This window comes from Echiichthys vipera (genome assembly GCF_963691815.1).
Source record: "Echiichthys vipera genome assembly, chromosome: 7".
Classification (NCBI taxonomy): Eukaryota; Metazoa; Chordata; class Actinopteri; order Perciformes; family Trachinidae; genus Echiichthys; species Echiichthys vipera.
Window position 1 is genome coordinate 10,204,012 of NC_139832.1, and position 22,739 is coordinate 10,226,750.

The 22,739-nt window shown below is 39.6% G+C and overlaps 1 protein-coding gene across 1 annotated transcript in view; it reads right to left on the minus strand.

The window, feature by feature from the left end:
- Positions 1–4,092: 4,092 nt before the first annotated feature.
- Positions 4,093–22,739, minus strand: part of pclob (piccolo presynaptic cytomatrix protein b) — a gene marked incomplete at both ends in the record, with an annotated part of 55,614 nt that continues 36,967 nt past the window's right edge. Inside the window, 21 exons of the mRNA XM_083916415.1 lie at positions 4,093–4,236; positions 4,881–5,026; positions 5,151–5,288; positions 6,036–6,091; positions 6,216–6,357; positions 8,378–8,572; positions 8,910–9,207; positions 9,756–9,827; positions 10,669–10,762; positions 11,193–11,219; positions 12,179–12,309; positions 12,394–12,441; positions 13,339–13,583; positions 13,683–13,750; positions 13,968–14,076; positions 16,692–16,817; positions 16,927–17,002; positions 17,138–17,226; positions 18,823–18,849; positions 19,191–19,259; positions 21,445–22,495. Of these exons, the coding sequence (XP_083772541.1) occupies positions 4,093–4,236; positions 4,881–5,026; positions 5,151–5,288; positions 6,036–6,091; positions 6,216–6,357; positions 8,378–8,572; positions 8,910–9,207; positions 9,756–9,827; positions 10,669–10,762; positions 11,193–11,219; positions 12,179–12,309; positions 12,394–12,441; positions 13,339–13,583; positions 13,683–13,750; positions 13,968–14,076; positions 16,692–16,817; positions 16,927–17,002; positions 17,138–17,226; positions 18,823–18,849; positions 19,191–19,259; positions 21,445–22,495 (3,351 nt within the window). The remainder of the gene's footprint in view (positions 4,237–4,880; positions 5,027–5,150; positions 5,289–6,035; positions 6,092–6,215; positions 6,358–8,377; positions 8,573–8,909; positions 9,208–9,755; positions 9,828–10,668; positions 10,763–11,192; positions 11,220–12,178; positions 12,310–12,393; positions 12,442–13,338; positions 13,584–13,682; positions 13,751–13,967; positions 14,077–16,691; positions 16,818–16,926; positions 17,003–17,137; positions 17,227–18,822; positions 18,850–19,190; positions 19,260–21,444; positions 22,496–22,739) is intronic.

The following is a 22,739-nucleotide window of genomic DNA, read 5'->3' on the forward strand; positions in this document are numbered from 1 at the left end:
AATGTTTAGTCTTTTTAGTTAATACTGATAAATATTGTATGGCGAAAATAGATCATTTAATCAATACAAGAAGAAACTATCTTGCAATTTGATGTAAGTGGCATGGCAATGGCCCCTTCCCTAATTCTTACCCCCATTCTGGTGCCCTTGCTGGGACCACACCCATCTTTGAATTTGGCCTTCATTTGGATTATATTAAAAGTTTTGTGATTGTGTCTTGCACGGTTGCAAAGCCATTGTGTTGACAGCATCTGTCCACAGACAGACACTAAAAAAATAAAAACCAACTCTGTGGTAGTTCCCACTTCAGTAAGTGTATCCAGGACCACACACACACACACACACACACACATAGACGCACAAGCGTTGCTGAAAAATCTATAATATTACTGAGAATAAATCATTCTTAAATGTTAAGATGTCAATATTAAGGACCTTATAGACTGTACCACAGAATGTCAGCAAAGATTACGTCTGGCATTTTAATGCAGCTCTTTTAAAACGTCCATATTGTCAAGTGGTGCATTTAGTTGTTAGCACTTAATTGTCAACGTTTTCATACCTCATTTGAATGGCCATTTACAGAGCAAGAGGACAGAGCTTAGGATCAAAAACGAAATGCATTTGCCCTTTAGTAGATCTAATTAATAAATTATGATTAAAGTACTCCAAAAATCAAGAATGAACTGTCGTGGAGGGGTTACTTTTTTGTGTGTATTCACTCTTTATAACTAAAAAAACACAATGTCCCTCACTATGGCACCATCTGGTGGAACTATCAAGAATGACATTATGGCAGCCTGCTAAATCCAAACGTCTACTCCAGCTGTTATTATTGAAAGAGCAGGTTGGTCCTTGTTATGTAAGAACAAGAAATTTTAGTTTCCGTTCTTCGAAAATCAGTTTCATGATTCAAAAAAAAAAACCAAGCTCAAGTCTGCATGTGTAATATAGCTCTTCTTAATATTTATTCTTTAGACTCAGGGGAAACAGCTGATTTTTTACAGCACAATTTGCATAATATCTCAACACATCCTGTGTACAACCACAAAACCATAACATTAGATTTCTTTGTTTTTACACTGAGTGAAAAACAAGACAATTTTACAAGCATATTTCTTTACAGTCAGCATACAGATAAATCTATACATATTCTGTCTCTTTTTAAACATAATCTGTAGGCAAAATATACAGACGGACCATCAACAAAACATGCAACATCCAAAACATAAAGTCTCAGACAACTACTGAAGTTGAATAGATTTTTTTCTCCCTTTGTGTTGTTTCAGTTGTTTAAGGGACGCGGTTGCACAGACAGTCATTGGTTGACAGCACGTTTCGATTACACAGTCAACTCCCCTTATACAACTATAGACACGCATTGCTGTACAATTTCTTTTGTGATTTTTTTCGACACTCACATGCTCAGACAATATAAACATTCAATCTTTGTAGAAAATAAACACTTTATGTACACATGTCAAAGGACTTGAGTCACATTCACACCCCTCAGAACAACAGCACATGGATGGTTTCACAATTACAGGCAACAGCTGATCCGAACAAACAGTAATTAGCTTGAGGGAAGTCTAATGAAACACGAAGGGTTAAACAGTCATGGCTGAGCATTTAGGGAGTATGTCCTATTTACTGTACTTTGTACACAAACTGGTAAGTAGACTATGAGCAGGATGTAGTAAGGGTTATTTCTCCCCAGATTGTGCATTGTGTTTAGGAACCCCAACGTGTCTGAATGTTTTTCTTTTGCCACTAAAATACAAAATGCACACTACAATATTTTCTGCCAACACATACACCATGATTCAGTTCATTTCAGTGCAGAAACACAAAACACACAATCTTGCACGTCATCACACTTAAAACGAGACGAGAAAATAAGCGATGTAATAATAAAGTGCACAAGCTCCATGTAGATGTTAACGGCTGTCAACATCAATTCATATGAAAATCAGTTTAAAAAAATCAATACATTTAATATCTCCTTTCAACGATGTACAAATTAAAGTTATTTTTCTATCAGACATTTTTTTAAGACTATTATGTTCACAGATATAACATTTAGTTTCCAAAAAACAAATGCATTCAAATACATCTATGTTGCATAGAATTAAGAACCAATGGGTCTGGAATTAAAAAAAATCTAAGTTGGCACAGCAAAATAATTATCTGAAATGTCAACCACGTTTCTTTCCTTATTATATTCTCTTTTTTGTTAGAATTTGCTATACGATTTAAGTGACATCTTGTTCCAAGTGTGTTTGTTGTTTCCTCTCTTATATTTAATCCTTTAAAAAATTGCATCAGCCCTGTGATATGCCTAAATACACCGACAGTAGTTCTGAGGGTCACTTCATAATGTATTTTTTCATTTTTTTCATTCTGTAGATATGGTAGCCAAACATTACGAGATGAATACATTGGTCACTTGCTCCACATTATTACTGATACTTGGCCCTGGCTGACTGAACCCCGGTGGGCCTGAGTGAGTGTTTTGGTCACAGGCAGTGAAAGAGGCTGGTCCATTGTGTTGCTGGAGTCACTGACACAAAACAGCATAGTGAGTTTTACAACACAACCAGACACACGAAGGAACCTTGACATTTGACTGCAAAGAACATGTATTTTTCTTCATTTTGAAATTATTTCTGAGTAAAACTCAGACCGGGGGGGGATAACACACAGAAAGCAGAGCTGTCATACTGAAGTGCTAACAGTTGCAGATTCACATATGGTTTTGACACAACTTTTGTGGATAACATGTCCATTCCAACAGTGTAATTGCATGATGGTCTACACAGAAAAAAAAAATATAAGCATACTCTGAGCAACTACGACAGCCTTAAAGTAAAATGTGGTACACACGACACAGATGTATTACACAGATGTGATAAACTCTTGTCATCCTTTTCAGTTTGCTTGTAACTTGACTTTATTGTAACTCTAACCAGCCTTACACAATAGCATGCCAGTAAAATATCAATATGTCACTGAATGTTGACTTTGACCTTCAACATGTTCTATCTATCACAGCCCTGTTGAATATCTAATGGTGCATCAGTGTGATCAGAGGACGGATGAGCTATTTTTCATGAACATCCTTGAGCTCACATAGGTCCACAGTCACATAACGGCTATTTAGACTGCCTACACCATAGACTAAAGTAGCCTACTGGATTGTCAGTGCGCCACCCGCTGCCTCGAATAGAGATCTTATGTCTATATGGTATTTATTATATATAATCTAGTGACAAGAGAATGACTCTTATACTGTATATTGTATTTAGATATATTCTGCATCCGATATATATATATTTTTTTATTTTTATAAACATCATTCTGTACATTGTGGTTCTCTGATATGCTCTGTTATCTGTATGTGTGACATCTACAGTCTGTGGTACTGTACATTTGAACTTCATTCCCATAGCAAAAGTCAATTCTGACTGTTTTTTTTTCTGTTCATATGAAACTGAAAGACAAACACATTATGCATTCCTTCATCATTAAACATTTCAAGACCACTGATGTCCACACACATCACAACCATCATTTAGGCATTTCAACAATGACTCTTATGAGGAAACACAATGCGTATTCAGCTGATGATCAAAGTCATTCTTTTCATCTTTCCCTCTGATAGATATGTAAGCTTAGTTGCACAGCACCAAAACAAATCAAGACAAGTCTCATGTGTATCATGGAATTAGAGCTATGGTTGTAAAGACAACATTGCTCTCAGAGCCATATTGCTGCTGAGTGTGTTTCAGTGCCTGCTGTGGTATTTGCATGTTTGCATCCTACAAGCAAGTCCCCAGCCAGCACATACTCGATATGGGAAGAGGTGGACATGTGTGCTGGCAGTGTCGGTCTGATAAAGTTGTTATGGTATGTGCACATAATTCTCTCCTTCTTAAATCATATGAACGGAGGAAGTAAATTAGATGGATCTTTTTAGTTCCTCTTCTTGATATTTTACCCCTTTTATTCATCTTTTTGTAATATCAGATCTCTGAACTAGTACATTCTTCACCTTTTGTTGATCTATCGCATCTCATCTTTTTGGCGCGGCACTCAGGGGTTGGTCAGAGTGGAGCTGACGAACAACTTGTGCCAGCTGACTACTCTCTTCCTCATGTCCACCTTGTCCAGCCAGATGTAGGCTTCCCCTATCAGGGTCTTCTTCATGAACTTGCCCCCATTGGACACCAAGAAAAGCTGGAAATACATACAAAGTTCATGGGTATAAGTATCATTCAGCATGAATAATGCAAGCAACATTGAGTGAAGTGGTTACAAGATGACACAATCTGATCTATTGATTAATATATACTGAAGTAGAAAAAAACAAAAGAGTTTAACCTTTATATTAGGATGAAATCTGGACATATTATTATTATCCTTAATTACAAACAAGATTATACATACATTTATTTATATTTATTACACATCCCACTTCATTATTCATTATCAATTTCTGTCAGTGATCACAAGATTGTAACATTTTCTTAGATGTCTGTGTAGAATTGACCTTTTTAATAAACTGTACCAGCTACTTTTAGATGCTTATATCCTGCAGCCCACTAGGAGGGGCTGAGGTTCAATCTCCCCGCTGTTGCCTGAGTGCGGTCTCTAAAACTTACCATAATGAGGTGTAAGACTTGTATTTTCAGATGTGACAACTCTCCAGTTTTAAATAGCTGCAATTAACCATTTTTAAAGAGATGCTGAATGTAAACTGAAAATTGGATGAATATACCACAAATTACTACAAATCTAATACATGAAATCCATGTTCTGATTATTATAGGCCAACCAGATATGCAAAAAAACATATTAAATCATTTGGTGGCCTTTTGTACCTGTATGGAGTGTCCAGCTGAGTTGAGCGGGAATCTGAAGGTCTCATTGAAAGAAGGCTCTCTGTCATGTCGACAGACTCTGGTCTTTTTCTTGATGATCCTCTTCTGAGTGGCTACATTCACCACATACAACTTCACATACAGGTCTGAAGGCAAATTAGATCATTCATGAATATAGATTAGTGAAGCTCCAGAGTTTCTAAAACACACATCCATTTACTAGCACTTGTGTGCATGTGTATTGTGCATAGATAAACACTTCTTCCAGACCTGGTAGGTGGTCAGGGCTTTTGAACTTATAAGTGATGTTTCTGCATTGCAGGATCTCCAAGACCAGTTGGTCCCCTTCTGTCTTTACCTCCTTCTTGAGAGCCACCTTGATCTCCCCCATTACTTGTGTTTTACCGCCTAAAAATAAGAATGACAATGAGATGTGGATGATCAGTCTTTAGAATCAAGATGGAGCTTTCATAATTTGGATAACCCTGGCTGAATTGTGCAGAGTAACTTTAGGCAGATTCCTATGGTTGCACAGAAAAGTGTGTTCTCCAAATGTCATTAAGGATTATTTAAATCATAAAGCAATTATGCACCACCAAACCTGGGCTCACAGCAGAATGAATGCAGGTCATGAAACATATTTGCAGTTTCACACAAGACTTGTCGACTGGCATGTGTCTCTTGATATTTAAGGACAAGGATTTCATAAGACTGGATGAGGTAAATGTGTTAAATGAGTTAGAAGGCACCATGGAAATGACCTCCTGACCCTCATCTGCGTAACAGCTGCCAGGGTACAGCCTAAGATGACCTTGGGCTCTTTGTTACAAATTGTAACTAGAGATTGAAGAGAGGCACCGTGACACCTGAGCTACATGAAACGTAGATGTAGTTATGACAGCGGATAGGACATTGTGACATCAACTTCTCTTTCACCATTGCAAGCCATACAGTAAGTCATTAGGTAAATATTGTTCCTTCACAATTAGCACTTAACTGAGCATTTGATTGAATAGTGTCATTGTAGAGACACAGTTTAGAGTTGGTTAAAAGAGTGTCTGGGTAAAAAAATAAAAGTGTTATACAAAGTACCCAGCAGGTGGAGACCTACAACCAAGTAACATAACGTAAACAAAGGACAATTCTGGAACTTGCCTTCATTTTCAGGGGTCCCTAGTTGGTTTTTGTCTGTGCCATTAGGAACAGAACCACTGTGAGGAAAAACAAACAAACATATAACCATCATAAGTCCTACTGAATGACAATGCAATAATCGGAATTACTGGCAGCCTTGCTGGATGTGCTGAGAATGAGCTACAGTACAAATTGTATTACATGTGTGGCACTTGGAAAATGGCACTGTCCACTCCAGTGCCCGCAACCTCTTCCCCATCCAGACCTCCATAGGCGTCTCCCACAAGACTTGGTGCAGACAGCACCACTGACCCTGAGACATCACCCAGTCGGTGTCCTGGTCCTGATGGTGGCAAGAGCAGGCATATTGGTGAGGAAATTATTTATTTATCTATAACTTTCTTTACAGGAAATGTATACACAGTGACAAACATAGAACGTTGCCACTGACTCCGCTTTTACCACGTATGCGTGCATGTCCAACAGAAACACTTCACACCCCCAGCTAACTGACAGTGACGCTGTCTGTCACACGTAACTTTGACTGAACGTCGCATGAGAGCATATCACAGGAGGGACAGATCAGCATAGACAGCTTGTCCTTGCATTAAGCAGTGCAGTATTAGTAACATTGGTTAACTCAAAGATGCCAGCAGATCCCTTCACTAGAAATAAATGAAGGTCACTAAGATTAATCCGCTAATGAAAATGAATTTAGTGTGGAGATATGAATGTTCTTTTATAGATTTCACTCTTTTCTCTTGGCTCCTGGCTGCAGTTGAGTCATAGTTATACAGTAGGAAAAAGCATGATTAGTTCAGGGAATAGGTGAAGTGGTTCTGTCTAGACTAAGGGTGGATATATTCTTTGCCTTCATGATCTCAGTGTTTACTGCCTACTTTTACAGGAAACAATTATGTATAGTCAAAACAATCTGCGGCACAAACATCTTGGAAGTCTGTTTCTATAGCCATGAAACATTATTATATAAATAACAAAAGAGTGAAAAAAAAGACACACGCATGCACTCGGACATTCACATACTTACATACATGAAAATCATTAAAAAGGAGAAATATTTTGTTACTTAATTAGTTTTAAACATTTGGTTACATGACTTAATTTTGTTTCTTATTTAATTCATTTTTAGTGTTATTGCATTATGGTTAATAAGTTAGGATTATTATATTTAGCAGTACATTTTTTCTTTGTTGTCTCACCTTCCCTTGACACTTCTGTTCCTCTCATGGTTAGCTGATCGCCTGTTGACTTTTGAACCTCTTGGTGTGCTTGTGTTTCCTGGTTTGACTGGTTCGATCTCAGATTTGTGTCCCCTTTGTTTTAGGCAGCAGGTTGGGTAAAGGTTTGTGTAGGGAGGGGAGCCTATGTGCCATTCAGTACCTGTGTGTGTCTGTGTATGTATTTTGTGGCTAAGGGTTCATTCATATAGCACACACATGCACACACAAAGAGAGACTGCAGCATCACAAAGTCCGGAGTGGCCAGGGAATAGTAGCCAGGGAAGCTGCAACTGCATGCTTAAATAGTTCTGACACTGGGCTAACTTATCTCAGAAAGGGATGACAACATAGTTTTTCATTTTGAGGACATCACACTAAAGATTATGCATAAACATGGATGAATATTGTTTAAATTGTGTTAATATGGTACAAGACGTGTGAGGGATTACCATCCCAGTTTGGTTTCTATACCAGGGTTGGGGGATCTCCACACTAGGGTTCTGTAGAAACCATATGCCTGAGATTGGCACATGCATAATTCATGAAGAAACAGAGGGATCTTATTATATAGCTAATTAAATATATAGTTTTCTTTAGTTCTGTTATAGCGTAAGTTGTTAAATGATTCTGCTGTGTTAATAACTCACAGTAACATATCAACTGTATAACCTATAGATACCAAAATACCAAACATGTTAAACAAATGGAAAATGTCAAATACTACATTTGGGATATTTAGTGAACTGAATATTCCAGATTTATAAATATTACATTTCAGATTTAAGGAGTGAGTAAAATAAGCTTTTAAAAGCAAGTTTAGATTTTGATATATCTCAGTTATTTGTCTTTTTCATCAGCCCCGTATTTCATTAAGTGACTATATTAGTATGATTGATCTAACTTGAAGGAGTTAGAAATTAAACCAGGATTATTGATAAAAACAAACAAATCACATTGTATAAAAAAAGTAAGATGAGGAGAGCAGAAGGCATAGGTAAAATGTTAATGGGGTGAATGCACAGCGGTTCAGGTTTTCATCAAACAATCTCAACAAAAGCTTGCATGCACAGGAAAAAGGAAGCATGTCACAGGAAGTGTATCATGGGTAGGGGTGGGATTTACTTGGTTGCAGGCGGGACTGTTGCACAGCAGCCTCTGCGGCAGCTATGGCTATCCCAGCATCTTCAAGGTGGGCCTGAGTGACGCTGCTTTTGCTTTGGCTTCGGGAGGGGCCATGGGAGCGCAGCTGGCCATCAGAGGAAGACTTGGAGCTGCCTGGGCTGCTGTGTGACTTTTCCAAAGGCAGCATCTGCATATCTGGAGAAAGAAGAAATGGAGGCTTATGGCTGCTTGTGGGACCAGAGGAAATAGATGTAAATTATTCCACATGCTTCTCCACAGTGGTCCTCATTGTGCCATGCAGCAGTTGATAAGTTCATAAAGTGTAATTACAGCTGTCAAGAAATAATGCATTTTAGTTTCTATGGTAACAGTCTCTATAACAACAGCAACCGAGTGACCAGTTAATGAATTCAAGTTTTTAATGCCAAGTGTAATCAGTTTGTGTCATATAGAATAAACCGATTCATGGAAATTATGGAGATGTAAGATGTATAAGAGTAGTTCCCAGGCAAACAACAAGTACTTATTTTACCTTTGGATGGATCAGGGAAGATGCCATGGCTTCTGCTCTTGATTACAGAGTTTTTAGGTGAATCGTGACTCCCGTCTGGTTCTTGTCCCTGTCCCATACCATGCCCAGGCGCCATCCCAGGGCCTGACATATGACCCAGGCTGTGTCCCTGACCATATCCATGACCTGACCCAGACCCTGGTGGGCCTTGAGCAGCATGGTGGGCTTTGCTGTGCTCAATACTCTCACTCTGCTCCTTTAGAGGCAGCCAGCGAGGAGTGTTGTCTAGCTGAGTAGTGTTCGACAAGTCAATCAACACCTAGGATACAATTAACACACAGACACACATACACACACACGCACACACACACGCACACGCACACACGCACACGCACACACACACACACACACACACACACACACACACACACACACACACACACACACACACACACACACACACACACACACACACACACACAACATTGAGAGAAAGAAAAATATTCAAGACTCCAAAGCAAACCCAGCTACCAGCAGGTAGGTTACATCAGGTAGAAAAAGACTCCATGATAGAAGGGAACACAGAGAGGATTTTTTATGAAGGTAGATAATAGCACTGTGTGTGAAAACAGTCTCTTTGGGAAAGCATTGTGTATTTAGCACAAGATGAATAGCACTGCTTATTATACAGATTTACGGGCATGAAGCAAAGCTTGACTTTGGAGAGGATGGGGTTAAGGTTAATATTATCATGTTGTTAAGAAAAGCTGGTCCCTCAAAAAAGTAAAGCAAACCTTTTGTGTGAGGTAAACACTAAATGCATTTAACATTTTCAGACATTTTTATTCAGATCCAGAAAGCACTCACTTCTCCAAGGAAGTCATTGGAGGAGGATCTGTCATAGTCCCACACTGTCACCTCCAGCGTCTTTTTCTTTAACTGGATAGAAAGTGTAAAGAAGAGGAGATAGTGGCATAAATTATGATGGGGGATCTTGTGTGCGTGTATATGAGGGAGAGCACTGTGTATGTGTGCCCATGTTTGGGTGCATGTGGGTAAAGAAAACGTGAAAGAAAACAGGCACACTCTATGTGCAGTGCCTGAATGAATGCAAAACATACAGCAGTGGAGGGTTATTTATTGTAATAAGCAATAACTCACAGTTGGTTTGTTCCAATACATGCTCATGGCATAAAGTTGTGAATGTGTATGTGTATATAGAAATGTGAGGGAGGAGATGGAAACATATCTCAGAGGGGGAGTGGGCGAGCAAGCACTGCAGCAGCATTTTTAAAGTCAGCAGGCTCTGACCAATGAAATGTGATTAACAGAAGGCAGCCCCAGAGGAGCCAATGAAGGCCTCTATTCTCTGACCACTAAAGCTACCGCATCTGCACTCTTCCTTCACTATTGCAATTACAGCCAGGGTGGTGTCTCTGTCAGAAACAATGTATGCTGCTAGTAAACATAGACATCCCAGAATACACACCCGCATCCATATACAAAGTAACACTCGAATTACCAAGTTTCGATCACTGTTGTTTTTTAAATTAAAAATGACACACAGACTGTCTGTGTTGCGAATGCGTGGGGGCAGAAATGATGGCCATTAACCTGAGTCTTGGGATTGCTGAGTAGATAAGAGGTTGTACAAGGATACGGAGAACAGCCCTGGGTACAAGGCATGAGGACAGAAAGAGAGTATAAGGCATCCACTTCATCCAAAGTAGCCCACAGCACAAACAGAGTATGTATGTTTTAATGTCATTCTGCACAGTACCTGCTCCAAATGAATGTTCTTGTAGATGACAGTCTGGTTCCATTCTGGGTTCATGGTCTTCTGGGCATACTTGGTTCTTCTCTTGTTGTCAGCACTGATAAGTCATGATATTCAGAATGAGCGGTTGTCAGTAATACATTTAAATGTATTTTCCCTGCCTGACCCCATGGCAAACATTCACCTGTGATAAAACTCAATAAATGTGGACTGAATAGATGCTTATACGTTAACTCATCTCCTGCTGTTGAGTCATCAGAAACAAATTCAAATGTAAATGTTCTTTAAATTGACTAAGATGCTTTTACTACATCACAAAGTACTTCAGAGATAAAAGCTGAGGAGAGTTAAAAGTGAGAGGCATGGAGAAAGCAATGGTAGGACAGTCCTTAAACACCATGAAATAGAGCAGATAATTGGACGAACAACAAAGGCCACAACAAAAGGATGGAAAACCAATTTCGACACATACATTACGGAAACAAAAACAGAACACCAACGGAAAACAAAGATCAGCACCACACTACCTTGCATTCTGGACAACCATGACTTGGCTGAGGGAGTCCAGAAGAGGAAGAGGAGGGCAGATATCACAAACAGGAAAAGCAAAAACACAAAAAACAGTCAGAGAAGCCCAGTGAGCTCAAATAAAAGGCAGTAACGGATAGAGAGCTGAGGCAATCAATATTCTCTGCAGAGTGTATCACTGTTTTTGTGCCCAAGCAATGTATGAGACTCAAGGCCAAAAAAACCTCACAATGATTACAACTGGCTCATGGGTGAATGACTTATTAACTATTCTGAAGTGTTGTTGTTATACCATGGATGTGCACCCTACTGCTAAAGTCTGACAAATACAGAAAGAACAGGAGAACATAAGTGCTCTCCTAAAGAGCTTTCATTTCTAACCTATACAGCATGTAGTAGAGAGGTCTTATAATCTCATAAACAGGTCTGATGGGGTCATTATCTCAGAGCAGATACTGTTACAGAGCAGATAACTGCTGTATCGATCCTTTTCTCTTGCTATTTACAGGCTCTTGGGAAGATGGTGGATCAGACAAGAGGAGAAAGCCCAGGACATAGTTCAGGGGGACAATACTAAAATCCTCAATTCGGCCAAAGGGGCAGTGTGAGAGAATAATGTTAAATTCAGCATAGAGTATGTTATGCACACATGTATGCTGTCTATGGCCAAATAACTGAACATATTATAATGTTGCATTATGGCCAAGGATCTCCTCTCACAACTATGTATAAAGTTTAAAACACCCATCCAGTGTTTTTTAGAGAATGGATCAAATTGAATCAAATGACACTACAAATGACTGCCTCAAATCATCATGTCCCGTGTAATTCTCTCATACAAACTCAAGTCGTTAGTCAATTCCGTACAGGACAGTCAATATAAAGTCAGAAAGAAATAGGGGGAGAGAAAACAAGACAGACACAGAAGCAGAAAGGCAGACACAGACCAGACATTTGTGAACATCCAAACACACTCAGAGCTCACCCTCTCCCAGGTAAGAGGTAGACCTTGACAAAAGGGTCAGAGTATCCGTCGTTGTCCCTCTGGGCTAGGTTTCTAGCCTGCAGGACGTGGACGATCAGGTTGCCCAGGTTCCTGTCATAGTTGATCTGGAGCTGAGGGGAAAAGAGTGGAGTGGAGGCTATATGAGAAAGACCAAACTACAACTACAGTACTTTTTGAAGTGTTTTCTTTTTTACCTGAATTTCTCCAGTGATGGGATGAGGTGTCCTCATTACCTCTATTGGCTATTAAAAAAAGTAGGAAAGAACATACAATGGTTGTAAAATACAAAGGACATGACAGACTTCAGCCATTACCCTGGAATTAGGTTGCAGTAAATGGTGCTCTGACTTCACTCTTGATATACTGTATATATAATAATATATAATATAATAATGTCATCGTACAGATGAATGGGTTGTCCTTGTAGAAAAGATGCTGAGCAAAGATTTCTCAATGGATCTATAGGCCTCAGGAGAGATTTGGCTATATGGGCAGTGCAATTGACTGGAAAAGTCCTCCAGTGAAGTTACAGAAGGTTAATCAATTTTTGAGGTACTTAGACATTTAAAAACACACTTAAAAAAAGGTTCGGTTTAGACCATCTCCAAAGTACAATTATATTTCTACTGTTTGTTTCATATTCAATGCAATGTACTGTATTCACCACCATTTGTTATTGCATAATACACCCTCTGTCATCTGTCAGTGTGATATGCCATTCAAGAACCAAGCTTTCAAACTTTTGCTCATTATTAAGCAGGTGTAAAAAGCACCCGTACCCAGGGTCATGCACTGCATCAGACTACCTGTTCCATTATAATTGGCCTGTCACCCTCTGATGAACACAGTCATACCATTTGACCTTCACATGCAACCTCTCCTTTGAAGTGTTATGTCTGATGTAGTACCGATTGATGTGCATGATTGATCACAAAGGTTCCAAAGACTGCAGCTTAAAACAGATCCATATTATAATTCATTATATTTTACACAGTGTATCAATCTCATATTAACCAGTTGTTCACTATCTACATTCCATCTTTGCTTTATGTTAACTTAATGTGTAAACTGAACTCTTTCCAACTCAATAGTGTTTCTGAGATGAGGCAGCAGAAAGCATGCTGACAAGTCAAATCCACAACCTTGTGTCGTTGTTTTTTGTTTATGGCAGGGGATGCAGGCTGGCCGGGGCTTGGCACACCACTGGAGGCAGCCGAACCAGTACCCGAGTGGAGGAGGGCAGAGCGCTCCAGTGCAGAGAGGACCCCCAAACCTCCAGGTCCAAGCCCTGTTCCAGTCATACCAGGAGCCAGCTGCTGGGATACCTTCTGCAGTTCTGCAGCCAGCTGCTTAGGATCCACACCAGGGGAACGTTGCCCGCCTACTGAGACAAATGTGTATCATAATGTATCTTGTAATCATGTGAAATAGGTACACAGATACATGCATGCATGCAGACATATCATCAAATCCTTGTACATACCAGCCTTAAGCTGTACATGGTGCTCCAGGGCTTGTGGATGCTCAGGGTCAGACAGCATATTAAGGTCACTGTTTGGATCCGGAGATTTATAATGGAATATCAACCAGTGTGTTTTAGCAGTAATTGGTCATAGAGTGTGATATTTGTCAGATGAAGGGGTGTGGGATGAGGAGAAGGCAAAGGAGGGAGGAGAAAAGGTGTAAATTGGTGCAGTTACCATATTGCGACTAAACATGTTTGAGTTTCAGTGGGATAGAGGGGTAAATGATGACAGATGTAACTCACAGTCTCACACAGAGCTCCGCCTCTGCACATGGCTGGCCCATGATGCATTGCACTTCTTCATAAGTCTTTCCCATCAAAGGGATTCCGTTCCACTCCAACACCTGCATTCCTGTGGTGCAATAAATGCAAACAGGCACATTCAGAGACAAAGGGTGTTCAGTATCAATTCCCACACAACACGTTATAGCCCTCTCTGCTGGGTCTATGTAAATCATAAATAAGTCATAGAGTGTGGTCTATACAGTTCCTACTCTGTAAAGGGTCCTGAGATAACTTTAGTTATGATCTGGCACTATGAATACAATTAAATTGAATTATGTACAACATTCTGATTAGTGTAGCCTATATGCTCACACAGCAGAAGCATTGCTTTAATCTGTAGTACACCAAGAAGAAAACCTCAATATTGTCATTTTTTTGGCTTTTGTGTTGATTTGTATTATTACAGCAAAACGAACAGCACAACATCAGTAGCTAGAGTTTTACACACAATCTTATTACTCAAACAAAAATGGTATGTCAGATTAACAACACACATCTCAAATAGTAGCCTAAAGTTAAAATATATATATTAATTAGTGGTGGTGGAAACGCCGTTCCAGGAGTAAAATATCTCGAAAATCTATTAAATGTATTTTTTTACGTGGTCGGAATCATATTATTACCTTACCTCATTACCTGTGTTTAACGCGGTTTCCAAAGCGTTTCGTTTTGCCGAACAAACATGAACGCACCACGAATCCACGCTACAGCCAAGACAGCCAATGGGAAGGCGAATTTGCGCGTTTACGGCATTTACAGACGACTGCAGACAAAGACCAGTTGAAAAAGGCTAAGTCACCAATCGACGATGGCAGTGCTTCGGGGGTATGACACTTGCGCAGTAAAATCTGGTCTGCAATTGCCATGATGCTGAATAGATGGCGCACATAGACTGTACGGTGGCGCACATTCATTTAAAGAGAAAGGCGACGCTCCAGTTCGACTGCGCATGTGTCATTCCCTCGATTCCCTTAGTGTCCTTTCCTCTTTCCATAGCCTTGCTGCAGACCGGCTAACAGGTAAACTAATCAGTCGATGGTTAGTTTTTCATTTTCTAATTCTAACATTGGTTGCGTTTTCGACATATCTAGGCGTGGTAATGTGTTTTTGATTTTTTCAGTGAGCCTTCCTCTGAACTTCTCATCAAATGCGCATCCGATGTTCAGTCGGACAACTCACGCTGTTCAAGCACCTGTTTGTGAACTTGTTCCTATAGCTGTGGCCATCTAGCTTTTTGTTTTCTTCATTGTAGTTGGAGTATTCTCAGCTTTTTTTCCACAAGTTTCTCGCTCACTCCAAACTTACTTTCTGTTGCTCGATTACCGTTTTCTGTTTTAATGCACATAGGAAATTTTATAATTTCCTATATAAGGTGTTGTGTAAGCAGAAGTCTCACCTGAAGACCTAAGTATAAGTCGCAGGACCAGCCAAACCATGAAAAAAGTGAAATTTATAGTCCGAAGAATACGGTAACATACTTTATGAAACTCAGTGCACAGCAAACTCAAACTTGCAACCCAAGGCCAAAGCTTTGAGGCCTCACTGAGACATCCGAAATCTGGTCTTCAGGTTAGACTTCTGCTTACACAACAACTCACCAGCTGCTGTGACAATAAAAGCTTGAATTATTATCACCATATTCTTCTGCATGAGCCAGTGCTCATTTAGATTATTCCCTCTGCTCCTTCTCTATATAATTCACCGTATCCTCCCCCACTTTATTTTTCTTTGCACCTGAGGGCATGTTCCGCTGCCATTCTCTTTTCAGTGAACATCACATTTGCATAGTTTCAATTCAGCATGCGCTAGAAAGTAAATATTGCAAGTGTGACCATTATTCCTGTTTTCTATTACAACTAATAATGTCATGAAAAGGGAACCCACTCTATCCTATTATTTTCAAACCCACTAAATGAATAAAGTACATCAGACCAAGAAGAAATACATTAGCTGATCTGTCCTTCACCCCCTCCCTTGTGCAATAGCAATGTCATGGCAGTCCCTATGGTGGAGTTCCCTTTTAAAGAGAGAAACTAGTACCAATTATGTCCCAAAATATCTCAAAACTGTGGGAAAACCATAGATATTCATGCTTCTGAACATTAGAAAATCTATCACCCGAAAATAAATATTTTAATGTACAAATTGAGAAGGGATTTCTGAAAATGCATAAAGCCAATGTCAGTTTGTCTATGCTTGCCTTTGTGTCTTTGTGTGTCTATAATGTTGCTAAATATAGCCTAATGACTAACGCAGCCAAGTGCTGTGGAGGGTGAGTTGAAAGGCTTTCTCTGTGTTTGGATGGGATGTGTCTTGGAATGAGGCATTACAGACCACAACACAGAAGGTTACAGAAGCCTCCCACATCTCCATCGGGTATCTTTGCATTTACACCGTTGTCTAGACCTCAGCAGTTCAATGTTTTAATATATATAGCAAAGTCAAATGAATGCACCTCCTGTGCCTTCATTTAAACACTGTCTTTCTCGTGGAATGATAGAAATAGTTTTTCTCACTATTCCAAACCTGACATTATATTCCCCGTTTATTTTTATTCCAAAGGTAAATGCTGTGTTTTCTGATCATATAATAAAGAAACAAAAACTAAAAATAAACCTATATAAGCCACTTAGGGTAGATAAACAATCATTTATACCACCTCATTCACTCATCTTCTCTTACCTTCAATAACTTTTCCTGTTTGTTCTGCTACACCTCCAGGGATAACCTTGGCAATGTATGCTCCAATTTCTCCTCGGCATCCCGGAATCTCCTTCCCACCTACCACACGAATCCCAAGTCCATTCCCTGAGGGAATAATAACCATGCACATCCTTGTGAGCTAAAAAGTGATAAAAAGGATTGTGTGCATAATCGTTTAGTGGAATGTCTGTGTGTTCATGTGTTTGCGTTGTACCTGACACACTGGTGTCCTTCAGGTCTCTTTTCAGCTTGATGCGAGCGTGAGGAAAGGCATAAGGTACCAGTTTCATCTGAGAGAGATTTTAAAGAATTCACAGCATCAAGAAAATATGGTAGGTTTCTTCACAGAAAACAGTCAGTTTTACTGTTTGAAAATGTAAGTAAGGAAACAGCATGGTGTGAAGTTGAATGGTGTTGGATCTCACCTGTCTCCTGTCTGACATGTTTCCGCCCTGCGGATGCCCTTCTCTTGGCTTATCAAACCAATCGGTGTCCTCTCTCCTCAAGTGGTAGGCTAGACAGGGAGAGATAGTGGTTAAAAGCCATGTTCATACAAACATATACCTACTGAATGCAAGATAGCTTGATACATTTCTGCTTAAACATGGTAATGACTACTTGTGCAGAGATCAAATTCACAATCAAGCTTTGGAAACAGTTTATAGTATGCATCACAAAGTTTTGTCACACATCCATTCCAGTTTGTACAAATGCAAGAAGATCTATAATCTGTCCTGACTGGATGGGAGAAAGTGAAGAAGTATATACTCTGGCCCGCCCATTCCATGCTGACCGTGAGAAATGATCACTGCAATCACTAAATGAAGGATGAATACATTTCAAGATCATTTTAAGTTTTGCATGCTTTTGATACATGCAGTGCTCCAGGTCTCAATGTGAGGGCTCTCTTTTTGTCCACATTTTCATAGCTGCTGTATATGAAACATTGTTGAAAGAAGCCCTTGTTAATGATGCATTATATTTAATTCAGACAAAGCACTGTGGGTTGGAGTTGTCCCATTGTGTGATACTAATACAATCATAAATAATAGTTATAGGTTAGTAACATACCTTTCTTTATATAGCCATTTCCAAAACAATTGTTTTTTTCTTAATGGAATAATGTGAGGGGGAAGAGGGAGGAATATGTAATTGCTTACCGTCCCCTGTAGCATAGAGTATATGATCAAAAACCTACAGTGCTACTGTGTTTCTATGCACTGTAATTTCTGTGTGCTGTGACCCCCTAATCATGTAACATCCAAAAGACATTGAATGCCTCGTGTTACATTTAGCATCATTATTGTAAAGCTCAAAAACCATCTAAAGCCACGGTAGTAAGTCAGGTTGGTGGAGAATCTTCTACTGAAATGTGAGTCATCACTTTGGTGTTTGATGTGAGAGATTGTCACTAAGGATAAAATCTGCAAAGGTCTGCCAAATGTCTCATTGTATTATCAGTGATCTAATTCCACCAACGAGATGCACCAATAATGATGAAGAGAAATGGCCTGATGACTATATACGCTGAGGGTAAATGTTGCCTGTTAGCTAAATTTCTTGGATTAAAAAGCACTTATCAGTTCTTATCAGTATTAGAGTTTTCTGATCTAGAATCAGTAAACAATGGCAACATCGACCTTCAGAATTCAGATTTTTTTTTGGGGGGGGGGGTAAAATGCCTTGACATATTTGCACTGCAATAGCAATTCAAACATTTTTGTGCTAACACTTATGCATGATCACACAATAAACATGATTTTTTGCAAAAGTACATGAACATGGATACTGACAATGGGTCTGATATACTAACAGACGCACTGGGATGCACAGTCATTCCAGAATGATTTATAACTGAAGTCACTTTAGTATGTGACAGAAGAAATATCTAGTGCCATTAAGATGGGTTTAATTATGGAATGGTTCTGGCATGTCAACTTCTAGAGATCTGCTAAATGACATGTATTGTTTACTACTGAGATGTGGGCCATTCCAGAATGAGTCTGGTGTGTTTACAAAATCAACCAAGTGGATCATTCAGAACCATGATGGCGTGTGGCATGGAGGCATACAGTCTATGTATCTACATGGAATTGTGATGCTGTCTCACCTTCTATATTCCAGTTTGGGCCTCCAGCTGGGGTACAAAGTTATATAAAAAATTTTTTCAGAAATGCGTTCAACACATGTTCAGCAATTTAACAAACTGCAGGAACTGTGCTAAGACTAGATTAGTATTGTGAGTATTCTTCAGCACATGCACTGAAATCAGTAGTCAATGTAAGAGACATGCTTGGAATGAATTACTGTAAGGCTGACATTACTAGCCTGTCAGACGGTTTACAGATTTAAGCAGTAGTATTATGAAACACAAAAAAATACACCTTAGGGGAAAAGTCATCTATCAATTAGTGTAAGATTAAGCCATAGCAGTACCATGAAAGTAAGGGTTTTAACTAGTATTGTAAAATACTCTACCGTGTCTGATACTTTCATGAAAGATTCTGGCATCATCTCTGTTCAAAGCCAGCATGGACTCACTTAGTGCTGTAATCAAGGCAGATGGACACTTTTATGTAGGGTCAGGACAAGTTTCACCTTATCAACAGTTTAACCATACTGATCCAGAAACAAAGCTAAACATATTGTTACTTTAATGCATTGTGATATGTATCTGCTAATGAATGTGGATGACATTAAACCTTTAACTTACTAATCAGGCAAGTATTTTGCAAAATGTATGTTTTGAAGTGTCTAGGTATACTTATTTCTACTAAATTCATGACACACAGTATGTTATTAAACCTTAAGAATAACTTTTCAAGTGGTATATTCTGCAGAAATGGGTTTGCTTAAATTAATGGAACACTACCAATCCCACACTACGAAGATGGAGATCGTGCTAAATATTTGCTGTCAATCACTAGGGGACATGGACATCTCATATTGCAATGAGACATGCACAGCAACAAGCAGAAATCATTCACTTTATTAAAATGGAAATGGAAAACAGTGCACAACATGCAAGGAAGCAAATCAGATACAGATAGAAAATGAAAGACATACAGTTACATACAAGTCAAATGAGACAATAAAATGGTGCTAAATGTAATACGTAGCAGTATACATAACTGCACTGTAGTTTTTGAAAGCAAAGCATTGCCTTGCAGTATGAGTTGATGTGGACAGAAACTCTTGCAACTCCTGCATTGCTTTTAATCTGGCAAGTGTGTGTCACTGATTTGCCAGGAGTTACAGAGAAGTAACTACACAAAGTGAATTCCTCCACTGCACCTGAACACTTGAGTACACACATTTATTCAGAAGTATTCCTTTGAACTTAAACTGCTGCTAGGTTTCCGAAATTGCGGTAAGGTAAAAACTATACTTTTTCCTGAGGCAGATTGGTGGGCTGGAAAATAAGACATAGGATGCCCAGACACTCCTTGTCATACCTACATGTAAAAGTCCTTTACCATGAGTTTCTGTAACTTCCAAATGGCCTGTACAGCATCTCGAACACTATATGCAATTTACCAATAATTTTGAAACATATATAAGTTAATGTGATTTATGTTTATTAGGCACTTCACATATGGGGCAATTATTAAATATTGCATTGTTCTATTTTTGTTATTTAAGATTGACACCAAGCCCCCACCACAGCGATTTCCTGGTTGATCCAATATGGAAGTGCCAAAAATTGCAGCTCGCTGAGTCGCCACTAGGGACAGGTTTCATAATAGAGCAATTTCTCACTGACCCCCATGTTAAATAGGTAGTTTTCACAGCAAAATGAAACCTATTTAAGGCCTGGTACAAAAAACATTCTAGTCTGTAGGTTTAGGTTATATCTCCATGACAACACTTAGGGGGGTGAACTGTTTTGTACCGGGCTAGTTTTTATTTATTTGGAGGTTAAAGTTTATGAATAATTAGGAGCGAGGCTTCTTCAGTGACAGCTAGCTGCTGGCTCCCTTCACCTTGGAGGTATACATCAGTCAAATGGACGTATGACCCTCCCCCTAATGTCACAACAATGCCCTTTTTTGTTAAGAAGAAACAAGGCGGAGTCAAAGTCTGACACGATGGCGACTTCCGTAGACAAGGGCGATTGGATCAAGTTGAGGGAACGGATCTCAACGTAGAGGCTACGTCCATTTTTTTATACAGTGTATGATTACCACATTACTGTATATTACACATTTTAGGGCCTTTTCATAACACCGCTAAACATGTTTTGTGGTATCTAACTTTTAAATATTAAAAAATACTCTAGCCCTATCAGTACATTTCTGAATGGCCACTTGCGTCTGCCATTATGTGCCATAAATGTTTCTTAAAATATATATGTAGCAGTAGTGAATTCATAAAAAAAACCTGAATATTTAACTGTGATAAGTAAAGCCATTGTAAAATAAAATGCCAAAGCATGCTCATGAAATCACAGGACAAATATGGATAGAACTGATTAGTGACATACATAAACTCAAACAAAGAGTATTATGTATATGTGAGCAAGATATTAAAAAGAAAGGAAACATCATGCAAACATCTAATGTCACATTTACCGTGACAGGGAAATATAACAATCAACAACAATTATCTGGAGCACTGATGATTAAAAAATAACTAGTTAATTCATAAACTCAGTGAGACCACCCAGCATTAGCATGCATAACAAGCAGGTCCACATAGTTGAGCTGCTGCAACAGTGTCAGGCTCCATTTACCTTCACTGTCAGACATGGCTCCTTGCAAGTCATCCATGATGAATGCAATGTCTCGGTCATAGCCTCGCGTCCGAGATTCCTCCCTCATATGTTGCTGTGCCTCTGGTAGGGAATGGCTGGATCCAAATTGGTCCCTAGAGTCAGCAGAGATAGGAGGGAGAGGTCCAGCCGAGGCTCTAGCCATACCCATTGGCTGCCCCACTGGGCTCAGAGGGCTCTCCTCCTCAGAGTTCTGAGCCACAATAGGGATACGGCCCCTACTTTGGCTGATAGGTAGACTGGTGGGCTTTGCTCTGGCCACTCCGGGGGCAAATGCTGCATCCAGGACCTCTGCATCTGTTTTCAGCCTAAGTGAGGAGCTGGATAAATCCCGTTTAATAGAAAGATCCAAGCCATACACAGAAGAGGGGCGGGAGGAGGGGCGGGATGAGGGACGGGATCGGGTGCCACTTGGGTAGGTGCCATCATCCTGGGCAGTGGCCCTGATAGTCGGTCCAAGTCCGAGGGTCTGCCCAAGATTAAGAGAACCAGCTAAATTGGCTCCCAGGGAGGAACCCAAATATTTTTGCTGCTCAGACAAGTTCTTTCTCAATCCAAATGTAATCTCATCTTGAAGCAACCTAGCTGTGGCAGCCAGATTAGTCACAGAAGAGGCACCGGATCCCATGTAGCTGCCAAAGTCCGGCTCCAGGTCCCTACTCTCCTGAATTGGGGAAAACTTTGTGATGGCCTTGGGGTCTATTAGGGCCTTTTTGTTCTTCATCTGTTTCTGGTAAAGCACAGCTGCTGGGAGTTGCTTTGCAGCCTGTTTTTCAAGGGTGAGCCTGCCAATGCTATACTTCTCTCCTTTAGGAAAGTGGCGAAAACTGCCATCACTGGGGAGATACTGGGGCAGGCCCAGGCCTGTCAAGTGTTCTAGTCCCTCAGTTCCACGCCTGAATTCCTGCTTGATCTGCTGTTTCAGTAGCTTCAGCTCATAAGGCTCCTCCATAGTGTCATCTTCTCCTTTACCATAACCCTGAAGTCGAGATGAGCCTAAAAATTCTGCCACCTAAAAGGGAGAAAAATGTCACACACTGAGTGATTTCTCAATAATAATGATATTTTAACTCACACAATAACAAATGCATTTTATGTGTGTTACATAGACCTTGAGAATGAGTGATCAATGACATACAGATGTGGCCAGATTGATCTATTGTCTCTCCGTATGTTTGTAATTTTTTTTAGTTTTTTTTGCACAGAAAAGGTCTGCTGATCTAGTCTGTCTCTTCAGAATTAAAAATATAGCTTTA